The following is a 21,557-nucleotide window of genomic DNA, read 5'->3' as shown; positions in this document are numbered from 1 at the left end:
TGCTTAGTTCCTCAATCACTGCTCGCTGCCGCAAACACTCTGCCTGTGACTCCTGTGGAGCATGCTGTCAGCTAAGTCCTGTGGTCTGAGAGGCCCCAGCGACTGGGCAGTATCTGTTGAAATAAAAAATGCACCCCCACTCTGACTCAGCTGTAGACATGCAGGCCGTGGCATGTATGCAATCACTGTGACTATGACCATTCCAGCAAGGCCTGTGAGCAAGAGTGGGAACCACCTACATGTCCAGCGGGGGAGGGGGGCAGAATAGAATAGGCTCCCTTTTGTATGAACACACATGTGTGTGCATCTGTCCGTCTGTGCTCTATGGGAAAATAAATGTTAGTGCTTTCCTAGGGGAGGGGGCGCTTTCCACTGGAGACCCCCCTGAAATCCTGAGTGATGGTGGGGCGTTGCAGCCAAAGTCTGGTGAGCGGCTATTAGGTTTCTGGCAGTTGTCAACACACAGGTCATCTCATTAAAGCACAATCGGTGACATAGCATAATCTGTTTTTTACAGAAAACTAAGGCACAGAGACTTGAATAGTTTTCCGAAGATGATCTTAAAAGCAGAGACGTGCCTTAGGGCTCAGGTAGTCTGGTCCCCAAACCGACGATCTTAATAATACAGTACACACAAAACTTTTCTATAAAAACAAGTCCCTGAGAAATTTCTGATCCCAAATACTGCCTCATCCACCGGGTCCCGTGACTGAGTCAGGTGTGGGCTGGACCTCAGAGGCTGGCAGCCGCTCCGACGACTGTCAGACAGAGCCTCGGAGAGCGGCGGGAGCCCGCCCCGGGCCCCTCCCCATCGCTGCACGTGGTCGCGAGCGCGGAGGCGCTTCCTGGCGCCGGGGGAGGGAGCCCGGCCGGTGAAAGGCGGCGCCCCGCCTGGCTCCGCGGCGCGGGGCGAAGGCTCCCCTCGGCCCCAGGGCCGGCCGGGTCGCGGCCCCCGCGGGTGGGGTGAGCGCGCGGGGCCGCCGGGGGCGGGGCGCGGGCGGCGGGGCGGCGGCGCGGACGGGCGGGGCGGGGCGGGGGCGCCGCGGACCTTCCGCGTCCCCGGGCGGAGGCGGAGGCGGCGGCGGCGCGGCGGTGAGTGTGCGCGGCCCGGGGCGTCCCGCGTCCGCGCGCGGGCTCGTGGGGCGCGAGCCCAGATTTGAGCGGCGCGGGCCCGGTGCCGACCGCCCGGTGCCCCTGCCCGGCCCGGACGCATTCGGGCCCCTTCCTCCGCGTCTCGCGCGCGGGAGCCACCGCGGCCCCTGGGAGCGGGTGGCCTGTGGGGGTGGTTGCTCCGGTGAGGGACACCCCGGAGGCAGCAGACGCCGCGCAGGGCTTGGGGGCAGTGCCAGGGGCGGGACCCAGCTGCGCCGGGCCGAGGCCAGGCTAGGTGGGTCATCCCCGGCCCGAATGAGCCCGGTTCCGTTCTGGCCCGGATCTCGATTGTCCCCTTGACCTTGGATAGTTCACTTTCATTTTTGGGTCTTAATTTGCTCATCTATAAAATGGAGGACTTGGACCCATTGTTTCTCAAGGCTTTTTCACCCCAAAACTTCCGAGACAGGCTTCTTAGGGCTTCTTGTTGGGACTTTACACTTTAGCAAAAACAAAACCTGACTAGTGAAAACTGGGACTTTTCTTCCCCAACCCCCTACTTCTCCTGCCCCCCCCCTCCCCCAAGCCTCAGTGAGGCATCTGGTTCCTGGGGAGGGAGGCTGGGCACTCAATATTTGCAGAGATGGAGACCTTTGCTCAGCAGGACTTAAGGACATCTGCCTTTGGAAGGACTTGCCACCTAGCGTAAAAGGATGGATAACTGAAGTTCTGGTTAAATGCAGAGTCAGCAAAGGCAACTAAGGAAACCTGGAGAAGCTGGGGAGTGGATGACCAGTTCCTTGCAGGAGCCCCAGGACTGTGCTCACTCCCTGGCTCTGCCTCCACCCAGGTGTTTGTCTCTTCCTCCCTTGTTCCCCATAGAACTGGTGCAGCCCTGGGTGGGATCCCGAGCTCAGCACACTGATAGGTAATGGGTCAGTGTCTGCCCTTGGCCAGTCTTGCCAACACCCCTCCTGCCCTTTGCAGCCTCTAGGTTGGACAGTGGGCTGTGGGTGAGTGCAGAGGCTGCCTGGATGAGGTCCATCCTGGCCGCTGGTCTGTACCTCTCCCCTTCTTGGCAGGCCCTCTCTAACCTCCATCTTTGCCAAGCCCTTCCACCGCCCCAAGGTGCTGCCCACTCCCTCTGGCTGCCTTGTTTGGTCATAGTCTGTTTCTTATCCGTCTTTCTCTGAGTTTGTCTTTCCCATCAGTTGGTGATCCCCAGAAGGGAGGGCTAAAGAGGGACTGAAGAATTTTATTTCTGGTTTTATAGTGGAGAAAGCATGGTGCCTGGCCCTGTTTCTTAGGGAATATCTCTGGAGTAAAAATAACAACAGCTATATTCTTTCAGTGATTCCTGCTTGCCCAGCCCTGCTTTGAGTGATTTACCTGGATGGATCCTTTAAGCCTCACAATAACTGAGTTACTGTTATTATCTCCATTTACATGTACAAACTAGGCAGAGAGAAGTTAACTGACTTGTTCCAGTCACACAGGTGGGAAGTGGCAGCACTGTTTAGGTTACTTTTAGCCATTGCACTAAACAGCCTTCAATGGAAAATGGATCTAAGGACTATATTTTCCTGGTGGCCTAGGAGGTGAGCAGATGTGGCAGGAAAGGGCTTCAGTGATTGCCAAGTGCAGGGTAGACATCCTTGGGTGGTTGTTGCTTTCTGCCTCTTGGGGGTACAAGATAAGGGGAAGGAAGGGGTGATACCACTGACTGGCAAATGTTCAACAACGTTTGGGAGTACCTGCTAGTGGGCCGGGCCTTGCGCTAGGTGAGGGGGCGATGGTCCCTGCCCTTCCAGAGTACAGCATCTTAGGTGCAGACTAGAATCTGTTGCTAGATCACACCTGGGAAAATGCAATCTCCATCGACCCACTACTTTATCTTTTTAAAGGTGTTGTAAGGAGTAGCTGGGTATTTTTATTCTTCATAGTTATCACTTGTTAAAATTTATCTTTCTTACTATCCTGAATTTCTTTCTCATTTGTATTTTGCAATGTCTCTGGGAAACTATTTGAGATCCTTTGTATAAACAAGTCTCCCCGTGATGAATGTACCTGTCCTGCCCTTAGTAAGGGAATGGAAACCCCACATGCCTGGGAGTAGGGCCCTGGGAGCTCCTGGGTTCCATGTGGGCCCCTGGCTCTGTCTGAGCTGGAAAAGACCCAAGACCAGAAGGGAAGCTCTCAGTCGAGGTCTGGAAGGCTTTTAGTTCCTCCTCATTCCCTCTGAGAACGTTCCTTCACATGACCAGAAAGACCAAAGTCGGTGGAAAGACTCCAGTTGGCTCTCCCTGGCCTTGTGGTGACTTTGGCCTGGGAGAGTCTGGGAAGCCCAACCTGCTCAGGTCCAGGCCTGAAGTTCTTTCTTTGCTGTTTTCTGAAGGCAAGTGAAGCTGAGCTGGCTGTTCCAGAATGAACCATAGCCCTGAGAAGGGGAAGTAGCTACCCAGCTGGTTCTCTGCTATGGCCTGTGAACCTCAGATGGGCCCTGGTGGGGCGGCTGGCCCCTTGCCCACCTCTCCTGGCTGGAGTGCCCTGCCTGTGGGGAGCCCTCCTGGCTGGGGGCAAGGTAAGGTCATGACCTTGAATTCCTTTCCCTGCTACTCCCCCCAGGATCCTGAGTTGGAGGGAGGGGAGTGGAGGGGCACAGAAGTGCCTTTAGATAAGTGTGGGCATTTTGGGATTTGTTTCTAGGCCAGTGTCTGTCACTTCTACCCATTCTTTCTGTCACCACCTCCTTCAATCACCCTCTGCTTGGATTCCTGCTGTAGCTTCCTAGCTGATCTTGTCTCCATCTTGCCTCTTCTATCCATTCTCTATGTGGCACCCAAAGAAATCTTTATTTATTTACTTTTTAAGATTTTTCTTTTAATATGCCATGAGATATCTTGATTGTATGTTTTCCAAAGTACTTCTGCCACATCTCCCAACCCTTCCAAAAGATTTCGTCAGTGCAGTGAAAGATGCTGGATTCTAGTTCTGTCTACCTTCTCTTTTCGAAAGCAACTTAATGGTCATACATTCTTATCTAATAAGGAAAAACATATACAAATACCAGAAAACCAGTTTTGAAACATTTGCATTCATTTTGAACTGAATCAGGATTTTGTGGGTTTTAAAAAAGGAAGCAGTTTGAACTCACGACTTGGCACTGAGCATGTTTCTGCTGAGGGAAGGAACGAGAGAGGGAGTGTGAGTGCTGCGTTTCTCCATGGGCCTGAAGTGTTAATTCCACACAGGGATGCAGCAAAAGCAAACATGCAGTGGTGGTTTTAAAGCTGTTACTGCAGTATAACAAGGAAGATAACAGTAATTAGACACCTGCCTTTCCCCAAAACCAAAAAAATGTAAACAGGAAAGTAACTGCCTGTACTTGTAGAGCTTCTCAAATCATGTCAGGAGGGCCTCACATTCAATCATCAAGAGATTTTAAAATAGCAGTAATTATTTTCACTTTAAGAAAAGGTTCCCCTTCTCCCCTCCCCCACCCCAAGTATTTGACATGAAAGAATGGGCTTTCTTGGCATTAATTTTATGCTTATTTGAAGCAGCAACAGTAACCATCAATTATTTGGCATTTCTGTTTATAGTTGTTCCAAATTTTTTTTCAGTTTCATAAAGCCATTATCCAGTGTTGCCATGAAATGGAGACTGTAGATTCTAGGGAGCAAAGATTCTTTCAGAAACCAGTGTTAAGTCAAAGGAATATTAAGTGAGGCATTACACTCAATTTCTGGCTCTAGTACAGAGAAGAGTGAAACCTAGGAAGTTACTGATGTGTTGTTTTTTATTTTATTTTTTTATTGAGTTTAGAGAGAGGAGGAGAAGGGAGAGGGAGAGAGAGAAACATCAATTGGCTGCCTCCTGCATGCCCCCTACTGGGGATCAAGCCGGCAACCTAGGCCTGTGCCCTGACCTGGAACTGAACCAGGGACCTTTTGGTGCACGGGATGATGCTCAACCAACTGAACCACACCAGCCAGGGCAAGTTACCTACTGTTTTATACGAGACAGAGACCTGTAAAAGCTGATTTTCGGTTGTCTGTTTTACACACTGTAGATCTGCAGCATCTGCTAATTGAAGCAGACATGTACTGTATTTATCCCTGTCCTAGATCTGGGCTCATTTCTGCCTCCTGGGCGCTTTCCTGTCAACTCCAGTTTTTCTTCTGTAGGGGTTTGAGGACAGCCAGCTGTCCCTCTTTGCAATGAGGAGTTTCTGGCTCATACAAAGTAGTAGTTACCGCCCAGCCAGGTGAAGCTTCTGTGCTTTCAGAGCTCCGCAACGGCCAGGTCCTCACGGTTCTCCGGATTGACAACACTTGTGCACCCATCGCCTTTGATCTGGGAGCCGCAGAGGAGCAGCTGCAGACCTGGGGCATTCAGGTGAGTGCTGATTTTTTTAAGTCCTTCCCGTTTTTCCTTACATCCATCTACCCATGTGTCTCTCCATGGATCTCATCCAGGTATTCACAGAATATTTATTAAACACTTATCATATGCTTGATATGGTAAGGGGAGAAGGAAGATGCATTAGAACCCTCTCTCCCCTATTATTTCACTTAACAGATGTGCGTTTTGGAAGCCCGCTCTGTGCCAGGCACTTAGCCGGACACTAAACACTGCAGAGGTGAACCGGCTCCAGGGCCAGTACTTGCACTGCTGCCAGAGCCCAGTGGGGAGACGGACCTATGTGGGATGAAACAGTATGATATTAATGTTTGAGGCATGGAGACCTTCACGGGAGAAAATGAGAAACCTGCCTGGGGCATGGGCAGTGGTTATGAAAGCCTCACAGAGGAGCAGATACTTGATCTGGGATCTTGACGAAAAATAGGAGTTTGCTGGGTAGACAGAGGGAAGAGCATTTTAGGAGAGGAAAGGTTTCATGGATTCACTCGCTGATCATGCAGTACCGTGGAGACAGTGATTCGAGGCCTAGGCGTCACAGATCCATAGATCTGGATGCAGATCTAGCTCTCCTCACTGCCTGTGTGCCTTGAGGCGGGTAACTTAACCTCTCTGGGCCACAGTGCCATCATCCTGAGGGCACTATTAATAGCTATTACATAGGGTTTTTGTGAAGGTTAAGTGAAATAATGCCTGAGGAACACGTGCACTGTCTCTGGCACATAGGAGATACTCAATAAATAGTAGCTGTTGCTCTTGTCATTCAGAACCCACAGCTGCGGGTTCCTTCCCCAACATGATTTTCTTCCCCTTGCCCTGAACTTCCCAGGGAGGACCAGCGATGGAGGGGAAGACCACTGCTAATTTTACCCTGCAGATTTTAGAGTTTGCTTCTTTAAACTGCTTGCATTATTGTTTCCAACAACATTTTATCACCACTAAAGGGAAACTTTCCAAATTGATAGTGCTAAGCTCACATTAGCACAACAGCTGGCTTATCTTCCATGTTTCCTTCCAGCCTTCATTTAGAACATTTTTCTTAAACAGTTATCTTTAGATGGAGTTTTCTTCACCCAGGAACGGTTTATACACTGTTCTGCTGTTTCCCTAAATAGCACCTTTCATGGTTAAATTCTGTTTTCTTAAGCGGTCCACTTTTGTCGGGCCTTTTGCACTGTGGTGGTTTTCTTTGGGCAGGAAGATGTGAGTTTGAGTACTTTGGGCTGTATTAATAGTTGCTGATATTGCAGTATTGACAATTGCGCTTGTGCATCAAGTGTTCACCATGGAACCAGCACTGGGCCAGTATACACATACTTAGATACACATATCTACCCAAGGAAGACACAACCAACGGGTAGGCAGAACAATGGCCCCCAAAGATGTCCAAATGATATGTGTATACATAGTATACATATACTTACTGTATAATGCATATTTAAGTATTATCTTATTTAATATGCTCACCGCCCCTACAAGGTGGGAACTCTTACTATCTTTGTTTTACAGAGGAAGAGTCTGAGGCTCAGAGAAGTGGAGTTACTTTCTTCAGGTTACACAGCACATGAGTGGCAGGGCTAAGGTTTGGACCCAGGGCGGGCTGACTCCCAGGCCTGTGCCTTAACCATTAGGCTATCCTGGGTCTGCCATGAGGTACTTGAGCTGCAGGGCTCCCTCTGTGGAATGTCCTCCTGGCTCTCAAGCTGTCGCATCTCACCCATGATGCCTGACCTTCCCTGAGTAGGGAGCTGTGCCCTGTGACTGCCATCAGTGCTCTGAGCTCCTCTTTCTGCCTTCTGGTCCAGCCCAGAGTGTGCCGTATGGATTCCCCTTCCACATGATAGTCATGTGAACTGGCAGTGACATACTAGCTGGCAGGAAGGAGGTGGGGTGGCTTTCTCTGAGGCTGATTGATCTCTTTCCCTTGGGTGGCCAAGCAGGTCCCAGTTGACCAGTACAGGAGTTTGGCTGAGAGTGCCCTCTTGGAGCCCCAAGTAAGAAGATACATCATCTACAACTCCAGGCCCATGCGGCTGGCCTTCGCTGTGGTGAGGAGGGAGATGGGCCCCACCTGCCCTGCTATAGCCCGCTGTGGCACTGCTGGATTCAGCTTTCTGTGCCAAGCCTGTTGGTATGGGTAAGGGGTTAGGGGGCTGGTGGCCCAGCTGCCTGGCAGAGGGCAGTACACATGGACCTGGATTATGGTGGGGAGTTGTGCCCGGGTTCCCATGAAAAGGGTGGGAGGCAGGGTTTACTGAACGCAGAGCTTGGGATTGGGGATCTCCAGACGCACCACTGAGGCTCTGGACTCAGTGTCTGGCTTTGATCAAGACTTTCCTCCTCTCTGGGACTTGGTTTCCTAATTCGTTCAACAATGGGTCCATTTTAGCTCTAAGCGTGTACACACACGTATGTATACAGATACATATAAATATACATATATATCTATATGTACATACACACATGCATACATATATATGATAGAGCCAATATTTGAACGCAGGCAGTCTGGTTCAACCACTCTTAACCACTGTGACTCGTTGCTCCTCTGTGGATAAATGGTCAGATAGCACTCCCAACCCCTGCGTCCCACTTCTCCGGAAGGGAAAGGGACAGCAACTGGCTTTTATTAGTTTCCTAATAAGTGCTAGGCTATTACATATGTTATCTTATTAATTCCTATATCAATCAATCCTGTGAAAATCATCCCCATTTTACAGATGAGGAAACAGGCTCAGAGAGTTGTTATGACCTGTCCAGGCCACATACCTATTGAAGGATCAGTGTGGGTTTATGACTCAAATTTCTCTCCCTCCCAAGCCCCCGCCCTTTTCTGTTTTGTTTAAAATCAGGGCAAGCAGGCATTTGGAGTAACTATTTTAACCCCATTTTCTTACCTTCACTTATAAAGGAACAAAGGCTCATTCTCACAGGCCCCCATCAGTCTTATAGGCCCTGTGAGCTCTGTGAATCCAAGGAGGTGTCATAAGTGTCCAAGGGTGTCCCCTGAGTGGGCTGCTTCCCGAGGACTGGCGTTCCTGACGTTGCTCTTGCCCCTGCCCCCTGCAGGTTTTCTATGTGGTGGTCTGGGCCAACATCTACTCCACCAGCCAGATGTTTGCCCTGGGGAACCACTGGGTGGGCGTGCTGCTCGTGACCCTGGCGGCGTTGAGCCTGACCCTGACTCTCATGCTCATCTTCGAGAGGCACCAGAGGAAGGTGAGATGTCCAGAGACCCCAGCCACGCTCCCTCCAGAAGGGCTGTGCAGGCAGGAGGATCCCAAGTCAGAGTTTTCTCTTTTACCCGCTTCAACGAATTGCTCCAACCTTGACATTCATGCTGGCCCATGTGCCCAGTGACTAAAAGAAATGAAATCACGTGTGTGATTAAATCCTCTCTGTCTTTCCTATCTAATCCCCGTGGGTTGTGTTTCTGGAAGCAAGCTGTGTTTTGAGAGAGTCTGGGAGGCGAGAGGAGGGCACTAAGAGCCAATATTTGTATGGCACTTGGAGATTACCAGTCCTTTCACACACCTCCCCCTGGATGCTCAGAGAGCTCTGAGCGGGGAGGGGCTTACTGAGTACAGGGTGCCTGAGGCTGAGGGTTGAGGGAGGTGAGTGGGTGCTGGCTCTGAGCTCTGTTGCTCAGGTCTCATTTAACTCCAGCTACTTCGGGGCAGTGAGTGGGTAGTCAGAGAGTTAGGTGACTTGGCCTGATCCCGCTGTGAGTGGCAAAGCCTGAGCCCTCTGATTCCCGGCTTCATTCACAAGGGAGATTAATGCCTCCTAGCTTATGTGTGGTTCACTAATTGTATTCTGCTGCTTTGACATCTGTCTTTTGTTACTTATTGAACACTTCATATGCGGTTGATCGTCTATTAAATGCTTTATGTACATTAACTCAGTAAACCCATCCAATAAATCTCTGGGTAGAGTCTTTTACACTCATTTTACAGATGAGGAACCCGAGGCTCCTTGGAGTAGTCCAAGGTCATGCTGGTAATTAATGGCAGAGCTGGAATTGGAGGCCAGGACACTTAGATTCCGAGCCATGCTAGTTAATTCCCAACTCTCTTGGTATCGCATGGATGCTGTAGCAGATCAACATAAACATAACTTAAAACAACACACTTATTATCTTCCAGTTCTGCAGTTTAGAAGTTTGACATGGCAGGGCTGCATCCCCTCTGGAGCCTCCAGGGGAGACTGTTTCCTTGCCTTTTCCTGGAGCCACCTGCATTCCTTGGCACAAGTTCCCTTCCTCCACCTGCAGAGCCACCAGTGGCAGGTTGAGTCCTTACATCTTTGACTCTGAGTTTTCTGCCCCCCTCTTCCACTTTTAAGGCCCCCTGTGGTTACCCTGGACCACCCAGATAATCTGGGACAATCTCCTTATTTTAAGGCCAGCTAATTAACAACATTAATTCCATCTACAACCTTTATTCCCCTTTGCCATGTAATGTAACATGCTCATAGGTTCTAGGGTGTAGGACTTAGGCATTTTTTGGGGTGTGTGCGCATCGTTCGGCCTCCCACACCTCTGCCATCTTTTCAGTGTTAGGAAACTCCCCCAGCACCTGGCATGGAGCTGGGCTTTGAGACCTTTAGCAAACACCCTGCTCTCGCCTGACTCCTGGGAAGAGGGTGGGGGGTTGGGAAACGTGGCCGGGGTTCCGGGTATGAGTTTCATTTTGTGCCTGTGCACACAGGGATACATAGGAACTTTATGGCTTAATCATCCTGAAAATATCTTTGTTTGCCTTTGCAACGAAGAGGCTGACAAAGTAATGCTTCCTTGTTCCTTGGGCTCTGGGGAAGCTTCCATGGCCCTTGTGCTTGGCCTATAAAAATAAATTGAACTGGCTGTTCCTGCAGCAAAAAGCTTCTCTTGGGGAGGGGGGAAAAGCAAAGGATGTTCTGCTTTAGCAGGAGCAAGCAAAATAGTGGCACCTGGCGAGTGCTTCAGAGGGTGCAGATGTAATTAATGCAGTTCAGGCAATGCCTACTGTGACTCTCTGCCCCCTTCCCCCCTTCCTTCCTTGTTCAGCTGGTATTTATGAAGCCCCTGCAAGTACCAGGTAATGTGGCAGGCACAGGACACGGAGATGAACAAGACCTTGTGTGTTTACCCATAGGTGCAGCATGGAGGCCCCAGGTACGCAGTGGCACTCCTATCATCGCTGTTTGCTCATTCAGGGACCCCCCCCCCCCAGGGCCCTTTCGTTCCTAGTAATGACTACCATTTAACGAGCACCTACTATGTGTTCTGTCTTTTGAACTTGATATCTATGCCTAACAACAGCCCAACAAGGAGGCAGGATACCTAAATCATGTGCTAGCTCTGCAACCTGGGTAGGTTATTACTTAACATCTCAGGGCCTTAGTTTCTCATCTGTAAAGTGGGATAATAAATGTAGCAAACACTTTTCACCCCCTAGATTGTTTGGAGAATTAAATGACTTAATACATGCCAAGTGCTTATAATCGTACCTGCTATAAAGTAAATGTTCAGTAAGTGTTAAGTGTTGTGATTATTGACTCTGTTGGCCAGTGGAGGAAAAAAGCTCAGAGATGTTAAGTAACCACTTTGTGGTCACAGCCTTCTCAGGTCTCGCCTCAGCTCAAGGACTTCTTCCTCCTTGTTACTCAGGACCATGCATATCTCCTTTCTGACCACTGTCGCTCTTAACTACTGCTGGCCTACCTGCATCATGTAGCATCCTTGAGAGCCTCAGCACTTTGCATACACTGCCTTGTTTTCCCTTGTTTGGGGCATTAACAGCCTTTCTCAAAGTTGAGAGTTTTGTGAAGACAGGCAGGAACCCTGCTGCTTATGCCCCACAGAGTAAAGCATGTTGCCAGGGTGTGCGGGAAGGGCCTAAAAATATTTGTTTGTGGTCATTGTGGTACAGTGGAAAACACTGTGTATTCTTAGTTTTTTTAATTTAATTTTTTCTATCACCATTTATCCCTCTCTGCCCTCTTCCTCCACTCTCCCACCCCTGCATGAGTTCTCTCTCTTTTTTTTCTTTTTTGCCCAATCCCTCTGCGCCCCCCCCACCCCATCCGAGCTGTCTACCTGCTTTCTACCTGTGAGTCTGTCTCTCTTTATATGAGTGAAACCATGGAAAACACTGTTTTCAATTCAGTGTCATCATTGTGATGATATCATTGCCTGACATGCCTTGAGTGTTTATCCTTCCAAGTGTTCTATGTGGCCAAACCCATTTCATCTTTATTATAATCCTTATTATAACAGAGTGTTAGTATCTCCAGTTTGGAGATGAGGGGATAGAGGCAGAGAGAGAGTAATTTGTCCAACATCAGGCAGGTAGTGAGAGGTGCAGTCAGGATTTGAACTCTCGGTGATGCAGGTTTCTGAAAGGCTGAACAACCCTTGCAGGCTTTGTAGGCAAAACAAAATATAATCATCTCTTGATTTTCTAATAGTAGCATTCCTAGAAAATTCACTGTGTTTTAAACCTGTTTGGAAACAAACCCGCTTTAGGTTTATATATAACATGGAGTTAGGTTGGCCAGCTGGAGAATTGTAAGTTGAATTTTCACCTGCATTCTCACCCAGGGGACATTTTTAGTCCAGGTTGGCCGGGAGACAGTTCAATGTGTGGGGTTGTCTCTCATGGGACATGCATGGCCTTCAGTGGAAGGCACACGTCTAGCATCCCTGGTCTTCATGCCTAAGTGCCAGCTTTGCTCATCCCATCCCTACGACAATAGAAAGGGTCTTCTCACCGCCCCCCCCCCCCCCCAGCTCCCTACAGGGGTTCTGATCTTTTGGGAACCTTTGTCCTTGGTTGAGCTGCTTTCTAATTGCATCTGAAAGCCCTTGGTGAGGGGTCTGTTCCTCAAACCAGCACTTTGGGCCCTGACACCCTTCTTCTTTCTCCCTGGCCTGCTTAACATCTCCTTTGTCAACTAAATCTATCATGTCATTGGTTTGGGTGGGAAAAGGAGACAAAGTCCCAGAGCTGCTCCCCCACCCTGCCCTCACTGGGGGCCTGGCACTGTGCTAGATACTTTGGAAAGTAAGTGCCTTATAGACAGAGTAGGTGCTTTATTACATAATAAATGCTCAACTCCCCTCTCTATCCCCCTTAACCCCCATACATCCCTCCCCCTCCCCCTCCCTCCCCTTCCCTCCCCCCTCTGCCTCCCCCCCTTAGATACCTATGGCACCTGTGTTCCAGCCACTGGCTTCAGTGCCTCACACACAGACTCAGTGAAATCTCACCACGTTCCTAGGAGGCAGAGACATTCTCTATCCTTGCTCTGCAACTCAAGAAAGCAAGACTCAGGGAAGTGGCAGAGCTGGGCTTCAACTGGGTGCTGTGTGACACTTTGAAGTGATTGTCTCAGCAGCTCCACAATCCCATTGTGTAGGGGAGGAAATGGATGTGTCCTGAAGAAAAGGATTGTCCCACGATGCCTAGCAGTGGGTCGTGTGTGGCCATTGCCGGGCGAGGGCTCCCCGAAGCGTGGAGGTCTGGCCACAGGGCTGGCGTTTGTCTTACAGGCCAACACCAACACGGACCTAAGGCTGGCAGCTGCCAACAGAGCCCTGCTGCGCCACCGGGTGCTGCTGGGGGTGACGGACACGGTGGAAGGCTGCCAGAGCGTGATTCAGGTACCGTGTCTGAGCGACCTCTCCCCGAGGGCCCGCTTTTGGGCCGGGCTGACGGGGAGTGGTGGCCGCATGTTCTCCCAGCCTGCACAGTGTCCCCAGAGTCTGCTAATGAGACAGTGTGGGCAGCCCTTCCCTTCCTCCCTGCTTCAGTGTTCCTTCCTAGAGACCCTTTGGGTGGCGACCAGCAGCTAGAACCTCCATAGGGCAGGGCTGGAAGGGAAGCTCCGAGACTGTCCAAGTCTCACTCCTCATTCGGCTTTTACTTAGCAAGTAGATGGGGCCTCCTCTGTGCCAAGCGCTGCGGGGCCCATGCTAGGCCCATGCAAGGCCCCCCGGGAGAGGCAGGTCAGGTCCTGAAGGCATTGTCCGCCTGGCTCAGTTGTTTTCTTTGCCCCAAGGACAGTGGGGAGATCTCAAGTGACTACTATGAGGTCACACAGTGGGTCTGGGACACAGCTGGGCTAGATGAGCCCCAGGTCTCCTGGTCCTGACTGGGCTCTCCAGGGGGCATTGCTAAATCTTACCTGTCATTTGCCCCTTGCATGGTGGGAGTACAGGGTTGGACGGGTGGCTGAGACCTGGGGAAAATCTTCTTGTGCACATCACCTGTTTTTCCTACAAATATTTACCAGAACCTAGTAAGGGCCAGGCACTGCTCTAGATACTGGGGCTATAGCAGAGAACAGACACACTCAGATCCCTGTGTTTAGGGAGCCCAACACACCTGACATGGTGTGGAGTGTAAGGGGATCTTGATCTACACCAGGGGCTTAACTTGGTGGCATCATAAGATGCCTGGCAGTTCACGTGTGACATAGAGATGGAGAGTTCCTTCAATTGGGGGGTCCTTTCAGTCTCATTTGTCTCCAAATCCTCTTTATGGATTGGCACATAGGGATGGCTTGGCAAGTGTTAGTTGAAGGCATAGAGGGATGGATGATGCATGAATGGACACATTTTAAAAATAATTATGTTCTTTCCATTTCAAAGTAGTATCTTGGGATGAGGTGATACAATATCTTTAAAATCATCTGGATGGGGTGGGGTGGGGATGGAGGTGTCTGAGGTGAGTAATAGGTAGGGGTAGAGATGAAACAAGAGTAGCCATGAAGTGATAAACTGTTGAACCAAGATGATGGGTTGCTGGAAGTTAATGACATTATCTGCTCTACTTTTGTATATGTTTGGAAAATTTCATAATAAAAAGTAAAAAAATTAATTAAAAAAATTGTTCCCTTGGGGATGAGACAATTGGAGAGATTAATTGGCAAGAGGGATGTGACCTTGGGCCTCATGGGTCAGTCCCTAGGAAGAGGGGAGTCTGGGATCCAGAGGAAATGGCCAGTGGAAGTGTGGCAGGTGTGGACCTGACAAAATGATGTGATGTGTGAACATGGAGGATTTCAGCCTGGCCAAGTTTAATCTGGCTTTCTGGGGACTATTGAGGTGGTGGAGGAAGGGGAGGTGATGGGTGAGGTGGGGAATTCTTCCCCTGCTCCCGTCCCCCAGAGTTCCCAAGCTGGTTACCTCTCACCTGGCTGTGGGCAGTGGGGTGACAGCTCTAAAGGGCCTCACTCAGTTGCATGTTGGGTTCCACACAGAAGGGCCCCTGTTCCCTGAAGATGAGGTGGTAGCCCTGGACAGATACATGATGTCCAGGGTGGTTTGGAGTCTCTCAGGTGCTTGGTGACTTGTGGGAGATGGGGCTGCAGCCATTTGAACAGGTGTGCACTCAGAGCCACTTTTCTGTCATTGACACAAAGGAGATACACTTATGAGTGGGGACTCTGGGAGAGAGCAGAATGGCATGTGCCTACCAGAGACCAGGATAAATCCAGTGGTCCTCAGAAGGGCGGGCCCCCAGTAGGGAGGCAGGAGAGAGATCATCTCAGGGACAGAGAGTTCAAGGTCAGGCTATCTTTGAGCCTCAGGGCTCATAGCTGCTTCTCTCCCCAGCTCTGGTTTGTCTACTTTGACCTGGAGAATTGTATGCAGTTTTTGTCTGAACATGTTCAAGAAATGAAGGCCAGCCAAGAGGTAAGATGCCTTAAATGAACAGCAGACAGACAAAATAAACCAGGAAATGTCTAAGGAAAAGTAACTTAGAAGAAAGAGCTCCTATGTCAAGTCAGTGGTTGCTTTGCCTAGGGAATGAAATCTTCCTAACTAGTCTCGTTTTAACTAATATCCTTTTTAACTATTGGCATGTTCCACATTTCCTGTAGTGAGCACATATTTATTTATAATATAATAGTTCATAGTAATAATAGTAAAGATCACGGTAGAGGAAAGTACTATGCATTTAGACGGCCTTCACTTATTCAAAATACCTGCCTACCATTTATGAAGATCAGGGAACTCTGCTCTGAGTCCACAGATGAGGAAACTGAGGCTCTGAGAAGTCCTGTCACTACACTTGGGTGATCATGGAGCTGGTTGGTGACACCCAGTTTGAGGCCTAGGCCTCCAGTCTCCGAGTCCTGGGCTCCTCTTCTGGGATCAGCCTTTTCCTGGGTCGTATAGTGGGTCCTGAAGTCAGGACTGTGGGTTAGCCCAGATCCTGGCGCGTTAGCTCCTGTGTGGCTTCGGGTGAGGGCTTTGAGCCACGTGTAAGTAAAGATATCCACATCCCAGGCTGCTCTGAGGAGCAGATGAGAGCACGGAAGGAAAGTGCTTTAGAAACTATTAAGGATGTACTTTTGTGGGGAGTGACCTGGCCTCTCCAAGGTGGCTCAGGTCCACCTCCTCCCAAGGTCAGCATCTAAGCCTGTAGAAGGTCCATCTGTCCTCTGTGGGGCAGTGCCCTGGCCTCCCACGTGCCACCCCACTTAGGACACTACCTGAGCCCCCTCTGTGTTTCCTTTGCAGTCCTTGCTGAGAAGCAGGTTGAGCCAGCTCTGTGTGGTCATGGAGACTGGGGTGAGCCCCACCGGGATGGTGGAGGAGGCTGAGAACCTGCTGGAGGACGCTCCTCTCCTGCCCAGCGGCCCTCAACCCACACAGAGGCCACTCGTGCAGACTGAGCTTTACCAGCTCGTTCCTGAGGCTGAGCCAGAGGTAACGGGCACCGGGCCAGTCAGGGCCGCCTTGTCTCGGGGATATTTGCATAGAGTCTGTGTGGGGGCCTCAAGTTGTAAATTTGGGGAACATGGCTTTATTGGGTTGGTAAAGACCATACAGATCTGGCCTACTAGTTTTCAATATTTTTCCCCTCACCCCAGCACTTTAGAAAATAGTTTATAGGAGTTATTTGCTACTCACTGTTTTTTTTTGCCCCCTTTTTAAATGTCTTAGATATTCTTTTTGGTAGTTCCACTGCATGTGCAGTTGTGTTGATGGCTCATAGATTGCCTAAATCTTTTTGTCAATCTGTCTGTCTGCTTGAATTGCAGTTAGGTATTTCAACCTTATATTCATCTCTGTCGAGATGAACCTTGTGTCCATTCCTGCAGCCCCAGAGCTCTGTTGGGCCTGCTAAGCTATCTGTTAGGTTTGACCAGGTGCTGGTAGACCAGAAATCTGATAATGTGTTTGCAGCTTGTGCTACTTCTCACTGTGAGGACAGACCTGCTGTCTGGGAGACATGCTGCGAGGGGTGACCTTGCATGGCGACCTCAGGCCTGGCGTGGTGCAGGAAAGTACTTGCATTTTCTTGTAAGCCAACAGATTTGGGGATTAAAAGTCCAAACCAGCCCAGACTTTCCCTTTTGCTCTGGCAGGGAGTGGGGACCTGCAAGTAGAACTATTATAAGAGAAAATGATAAATATATTCATCTCTTTACTTGAATCCCATGGACTTTTTTTTTTTTTTTTTAAAGAGCACGAAAGGAGGATAAAGTCACCTCCTCGATTGTGGCTGCACATCTGCGAAATAGCCTATTACATATGATGGGTCTTTTAAATTATTTTTTCGAATTCATTCAAATCAATAGTAATACAATTTCCTGCCATGAATATCAAATCTCAGTGTGTGTGCACATGTTTTTAAAGTAGCTGCCCTTATCACTTAGCAAGGAAAATACATAACCAAGGCCCAAGTCTCAGCATGGGCCAGATCTTCGTATTTCAGTAGGAAGCCTGTGCCTGTGAAAGGCGGAGAAATAGTTATAATGACCTCTTACGTTTTAACAGCTTTTTGTCTCATTGTGCATAAAATTTTTCAGCATACCTTCTGAGGTATGGATTAGTTTTTCTTCTTCTCTGATGGATGAAATAGCTTCTGAGAAGTCAGCTGACACGCCCAAGGTCACAGAGCAGGAGAGAATGTGGCAAGGCCAAGGGCAGAAGCCAGCCCTCCGAATTCTAAGTAGGCCAATTTTCTTGGCCCAGTTCTTTGCTTCTTTGGTTATTGATTTTTAGAGCAAACGAGCGTAGAGGACCAATCTGAGTTAGTAAGTGGTAGGCTAGTTGAAGTTTCCAGTATTTTCTAGCACAAAGAAACACAGATGCTACAGAGCTAGGTGGGAGTTTGCTTTTTGAATAATGATGATGGTGATATTCATGACATTTATTGAGCACTAGGCGCTAGGCTTTCTATCCATTAGTTCCTCATTCCAGCCCATCCAGAGAGATGCTCTGATTTCCCCCCTTTCACTGATGAAGAGATCTGTTCAGCAAGGTAGAGTGACATGCTCAGGGTCCATCACAGGGTGGCTGATGAAATTTCCACTTGGCTTTTTGATTTTCAGGCCTGTTCTTAATCACTAACTCTATCTACATAAATAGCCTGCTGCAGCCACACCGTACTTTATTACGTTCAGACTGGACACAAGTGTGTATCGTGAAAGCCCTTTGATGCCACGTGTCAGGAAGCATTTTCCATAGAATTCCAACGGCCAGACCAGTGAGCAGAACTTTAGAGACCAATGTGTTAATAAGAACAGGTGTGAATCCAGTTTTTAAAATTCTTTTTTAAATTCCTTTTGACTGTTTAATTTTTTTCATTGCAGTAAAATACACATAATGCAAAATTTACCACCTTAACCATTTTTAGGTGTCTGATTAAGTGGCAAAAGTACATTCGTCTTGTGTAGCCATCACCACTGTCCATCTCCAGAACTTTCCCATCTTCCCAAACTGAAACTCCAAACCCATTAAACACCAACTCCCACTCCCTCTCCCCCTCCCCCTCCCCCAGCCCCTGGAAACCACTGTGTTTTCTGTCTATGAATTTACTGCTCTAGGTGCCTCATATTAGTGGAATCATACCATATTTGTGGTTTTGAGATAAATCCAGTTTTTATAAGCAGATTCTTAATATAGTAGGAGCACTTGTCTAAGCAAGCCAGCAGGTACCTGGTATGAACTGCAGAGTCATGCCATCCTAGGGGTATTCCGTTCCCGTCCTCCCCCACTCACTAGTGACTTTATTCAAGTGTGTTTCCTTGACTTCATGCATTTTACAGGCTCACAGACCTTGGAAACTGGTAACAGTGTGTGCATGTGCGATTGGTTGGGCTAAATCAATGCTAAATTCTCTAGCAGTTTGGGGCTCCATATTTTTGTGTGTGCATATTATTATCACCTATCAGCAGTTAGGCCCCACAGTGTCAATTGCAGAGCTGGATTTATGTGAAATAGCCTAAGGCCAGACCAGACCAGGCATCTTCCAAGAGCCCCAGACAAGGGCCTGGTGAGCATCACTGCTGGCCCAGGGGTGTGCAAACTGCTTGGCTTCCCCATGTGCATTAGCTACCTCTCGGTGGCCTCACTCTACTTCCCTGCCTTTTCCAGGAGATGGCCCAGCAGCTGCTGGCAGTGTTTGGCGGCTACTATATCCGGCTCCTGGTGACCTCCCAGCTCCCCCAGGCAGCGGGGACACGACACATAGACTCTCCAAGGGTTCCGTGCCCCTGCCAACTCATAGAAGCCCACATCCTGGGCACAGGGTGCTGCCCATTCCTGGCCAGGTGACCTAGGGATGAAGGTATTCATCTTCCTCCAAGACTGAAGTTGAGAAGTTAGGGAGGCCTCAGGAACCCAGGGTGGCTGATGGCAAGCCCTAGGCGAGGAGAGAAGCATCTGGGGCACTCTGAGGGTATCAGTCACGTCAGTAGCTGGATGTCGTGCTCACTCCAGGACCCTGCACAAAAATGGCTGTTGACATTCCATGATGACCCCAGGCCTTTTCAGAAGCTGCGATGGTTGCCGAGCTGGTCCCAGCTACAAGCTACTCTCCATGCTGCTTGGAACTGTGGGCCTGGATGGAAGGATCACTCTGCCATCTGGTTCATTGTCTGGCAGCCCGGCAAATGTGAAGATGACCAGACTGGGCCAGACGTGTCCAAAGTTTGACCTCAGATGATGTTCCCATCTGAAACCCCTCGTGTCAGTTGGGGAAACGGAGGCTCTGGGAGGATGATGCTCCATGTGGCATTGCCTTGGGTCTCTACAAAGACAAGACCGCCTCTTCCCAAGCTGAAAAAAAGAAGTAAAGTCTCAGAATGTTCTCCTTTGTAGTTTTCTTCTGTATTTAAGGAGAAACTGATACCTGTGCTTGTTGTCCGCTGGTACACAGGCTTCCAGGAGACAGGAAAGAAACAAATAGCACATAACTGTTAACAGGACTATTTGGAGGAGACCCATTTTGTCTGATTTGGGGACTTATTTTGTTCAAAGGCATGTGTGCCTGTGGTTGTACTGCAGATGTAGAGCAGTCCCATTTCCTGACTCTGTCAGTGTCCTGGAGTGAAGCATCATCTGTCACTTGTGGAGTTCCATAAAGAGCTCAGAGGCTTCCAGGTTCTCTGCTCCTGAATAAGTTTGAAGACTCATTATTCCATAGACCCAAAGCCAAGAGCTCTAGTCTGGTATTGAAAGACTCCCCAGTCCCAGGATCTGGCCTTCATCTGTAATTTGGCCTCATCTCCCACAAAATAAAAAGGTTTATAAATTGAAACCTTTTACTGGACTGACTTGCGTATTCCTTAATATCTGTTGGGCTCTTATGCATGCTTCAAAACCCAGCTTTACTTATCCCACCTTTAGGAAGCTTTCCAACACAGCTGGTCTTGCTACTGTCTGCCTCCTTTAAATTCTTGATGTAGCTGCTGCCTTTACTGATGTTTTATTTTGCTGATTCTGTTTTCCTGCGCACATGCCTCTTTTTCTAGCTAGACTGTAAGCTTCTCAAGGAAAAAGACTGCACCTTTTGTGCATGGCTGGTTCTGCTAAGGAGTAATTGCTTTGTCGTCTCCATAGTAGCTTTTGCAAATTGCTCTCTAAACTCAGTTGAATGTTGATGTTGGCACAGAGTTGGGTTCTGGTCCTGAACTGCCCTTCTAGCTGTGTAATTTTTGGCTGGTCCTCAGTTTGCCCATCTATATAAAGGGTAGATTGGATGACTCTTCCGAAGCCAGAGTTCTGGGAATTTCGTTTTTTCGGCTCCATTATAGCCCTTGCCTGTCTGTCTTTTATGCCTTTATATATGTGTAGAAAGGTTCTATAGCTCCACATGGCTGAGGTGTCCCAGACCTGATGCATTGGACAGCACTGGCCTAGCTAGCAGGAGACCTGGACTCTCATCGCAGATCTGCTGCTTCCTAGCAGCGTGACCTTGGCTAGGTCACCTAACCTCCCCGAGTGTCAGTTTACTCCTTTATAAATGGATCTGGTGAACATGAAATGTGGCCGACTTGCCGTGTGGAAGGTGAGTCTGACTATTGCTTTCTCTGGGCCAGAGAGGAGCAATCATGAGTGGAGACCAGCCCTTGGAAATGGCTGTTTTAGGCATTTCTCTTTAGCCTACTCTTAGGGCAGCTTTGCTCAATGACAGTTATTCATGAAGGTGATCACCATCTTTGTTGCCTGCCACAGAGGAAATGTGGGCTGTGACGTGATCAGAAGCCCATAGTTACCACCCAAGCATAAAATCCTGGTAAGTATAATGACAAAATAAAAGTGTGTGGTAAATGACAAAAAGCAGTTTTCCCATTTTGGGGCTTAAAGGGCCCTACGTATTTCCTGCCTTCCCTCTCTTCTGTTTCTGATGGCCTCACCTGCCCGGGGGGGGCATCCAGCTGTGCCCATGAGGTACCGCCTCCACCTCGGTCTTGCCGACCTCACAGGGTTGCTGTGAAGATCAGATTCCACAGCGAACATGCACCCCGGGTTTGAAGACCCTGTGTTCACGGAAGCCGTGGCGGGAGGGTGGGCCAGTGTCCGAGGTGGGCTCTTGGATTCTAGAGTCACATCGATTCCAGTCCCGGTACTGCCTCTTAGGAGCAGCGGCGGGTCTCCTAGGCCCCACTCTTAGGTCTCACTCCTCCTGCGTGGAGTGGGATAAGGCGACTACCCGGGAGGCTATTGTGAAGATGAAATGATGCGCCAAAGGGCAGGGGCTTGCAGCTTTGAGTTGCAAGCTTGCATAAGAGCTGATAAATTGTTGCTATTTTTCTCA

The 21,557-nt window shown here is 49.3% G+C and overlaps 1 protein-coding gene across 4 annotated transcripts; it reads left to right on the top strand.

Moving 5' to 3' along the window:
* The first annotated feature begins 942 nt into the window (after positions 1 to 942).
* TMEM268 (transmembrane protein 268) lies at positions 943 to 20,069 on the top strand. 4 transcript variants are annotated; one of them, XM_016210895.2, is made up of 10 exons: positions 1,347 to 1,387; positions 1,836 to 1,942; positions 3,488 to 3,673; positions 5,381 to 5,490; positions 7,455 to 7,562; positions 8,584 to 8,733; positions 13,049 to 13,159; positions 15,116 to 15,196; positions 16,028 to 16,216; positions 18,893 to 20,069. In XM_016210895.2, exons 3-10 carry the CDS (start codon positions 3,568 to 3,570, stop codon positions 19,070 to 19,072), a joined length of 1,035 nt encoding a protein of 344 aa, XP_016066381.1. In that variant the 5' UTR covers positions 1,347 to 1,387; positions 1,836 to 1,942; positions 3,488 to 3,567; the 3' UTR covers positions 19,073 to 20,069. The 4 variants fall into 4 exon arrangements, with proteins under 4 accessions (XP_087678991.1, XP_016066381.1, XP_016066380.1 ...); XM_087822865.1 differs by lacking the exons at positions 1,347 to 1,387; positions 1,836 to 1,942 and adding an exon at positions 943 to 963; XM_016210894.2 differs by having other exon boundaries at positions 1,353 to 1,942.
* The last annotated feature ends 1,488 nt before the right edge of the window (positions 20,070 to 21,557 follow it).

This window comes from Miniopterus natalensis, chromosome 12, assembly GCF_054644295.1.
Source record: "Miniopterus natalensis isolate mMinNat1 chromosome 12, mMinNat1.hap1, whole genome shotgun sequence".
Classification (NCBI taxonomy): domain Eukaryota; kingdom Metazoa; phylum Chordata; class Mammalia; order Chiroptera; family Miniopteridae; genus Miniopterus; species Miniopterus natalensis.
Note: the sequence above shows the minus strand (reverse complement) of the source record. Positions and strands in the feature narration are given on the sequence as shown.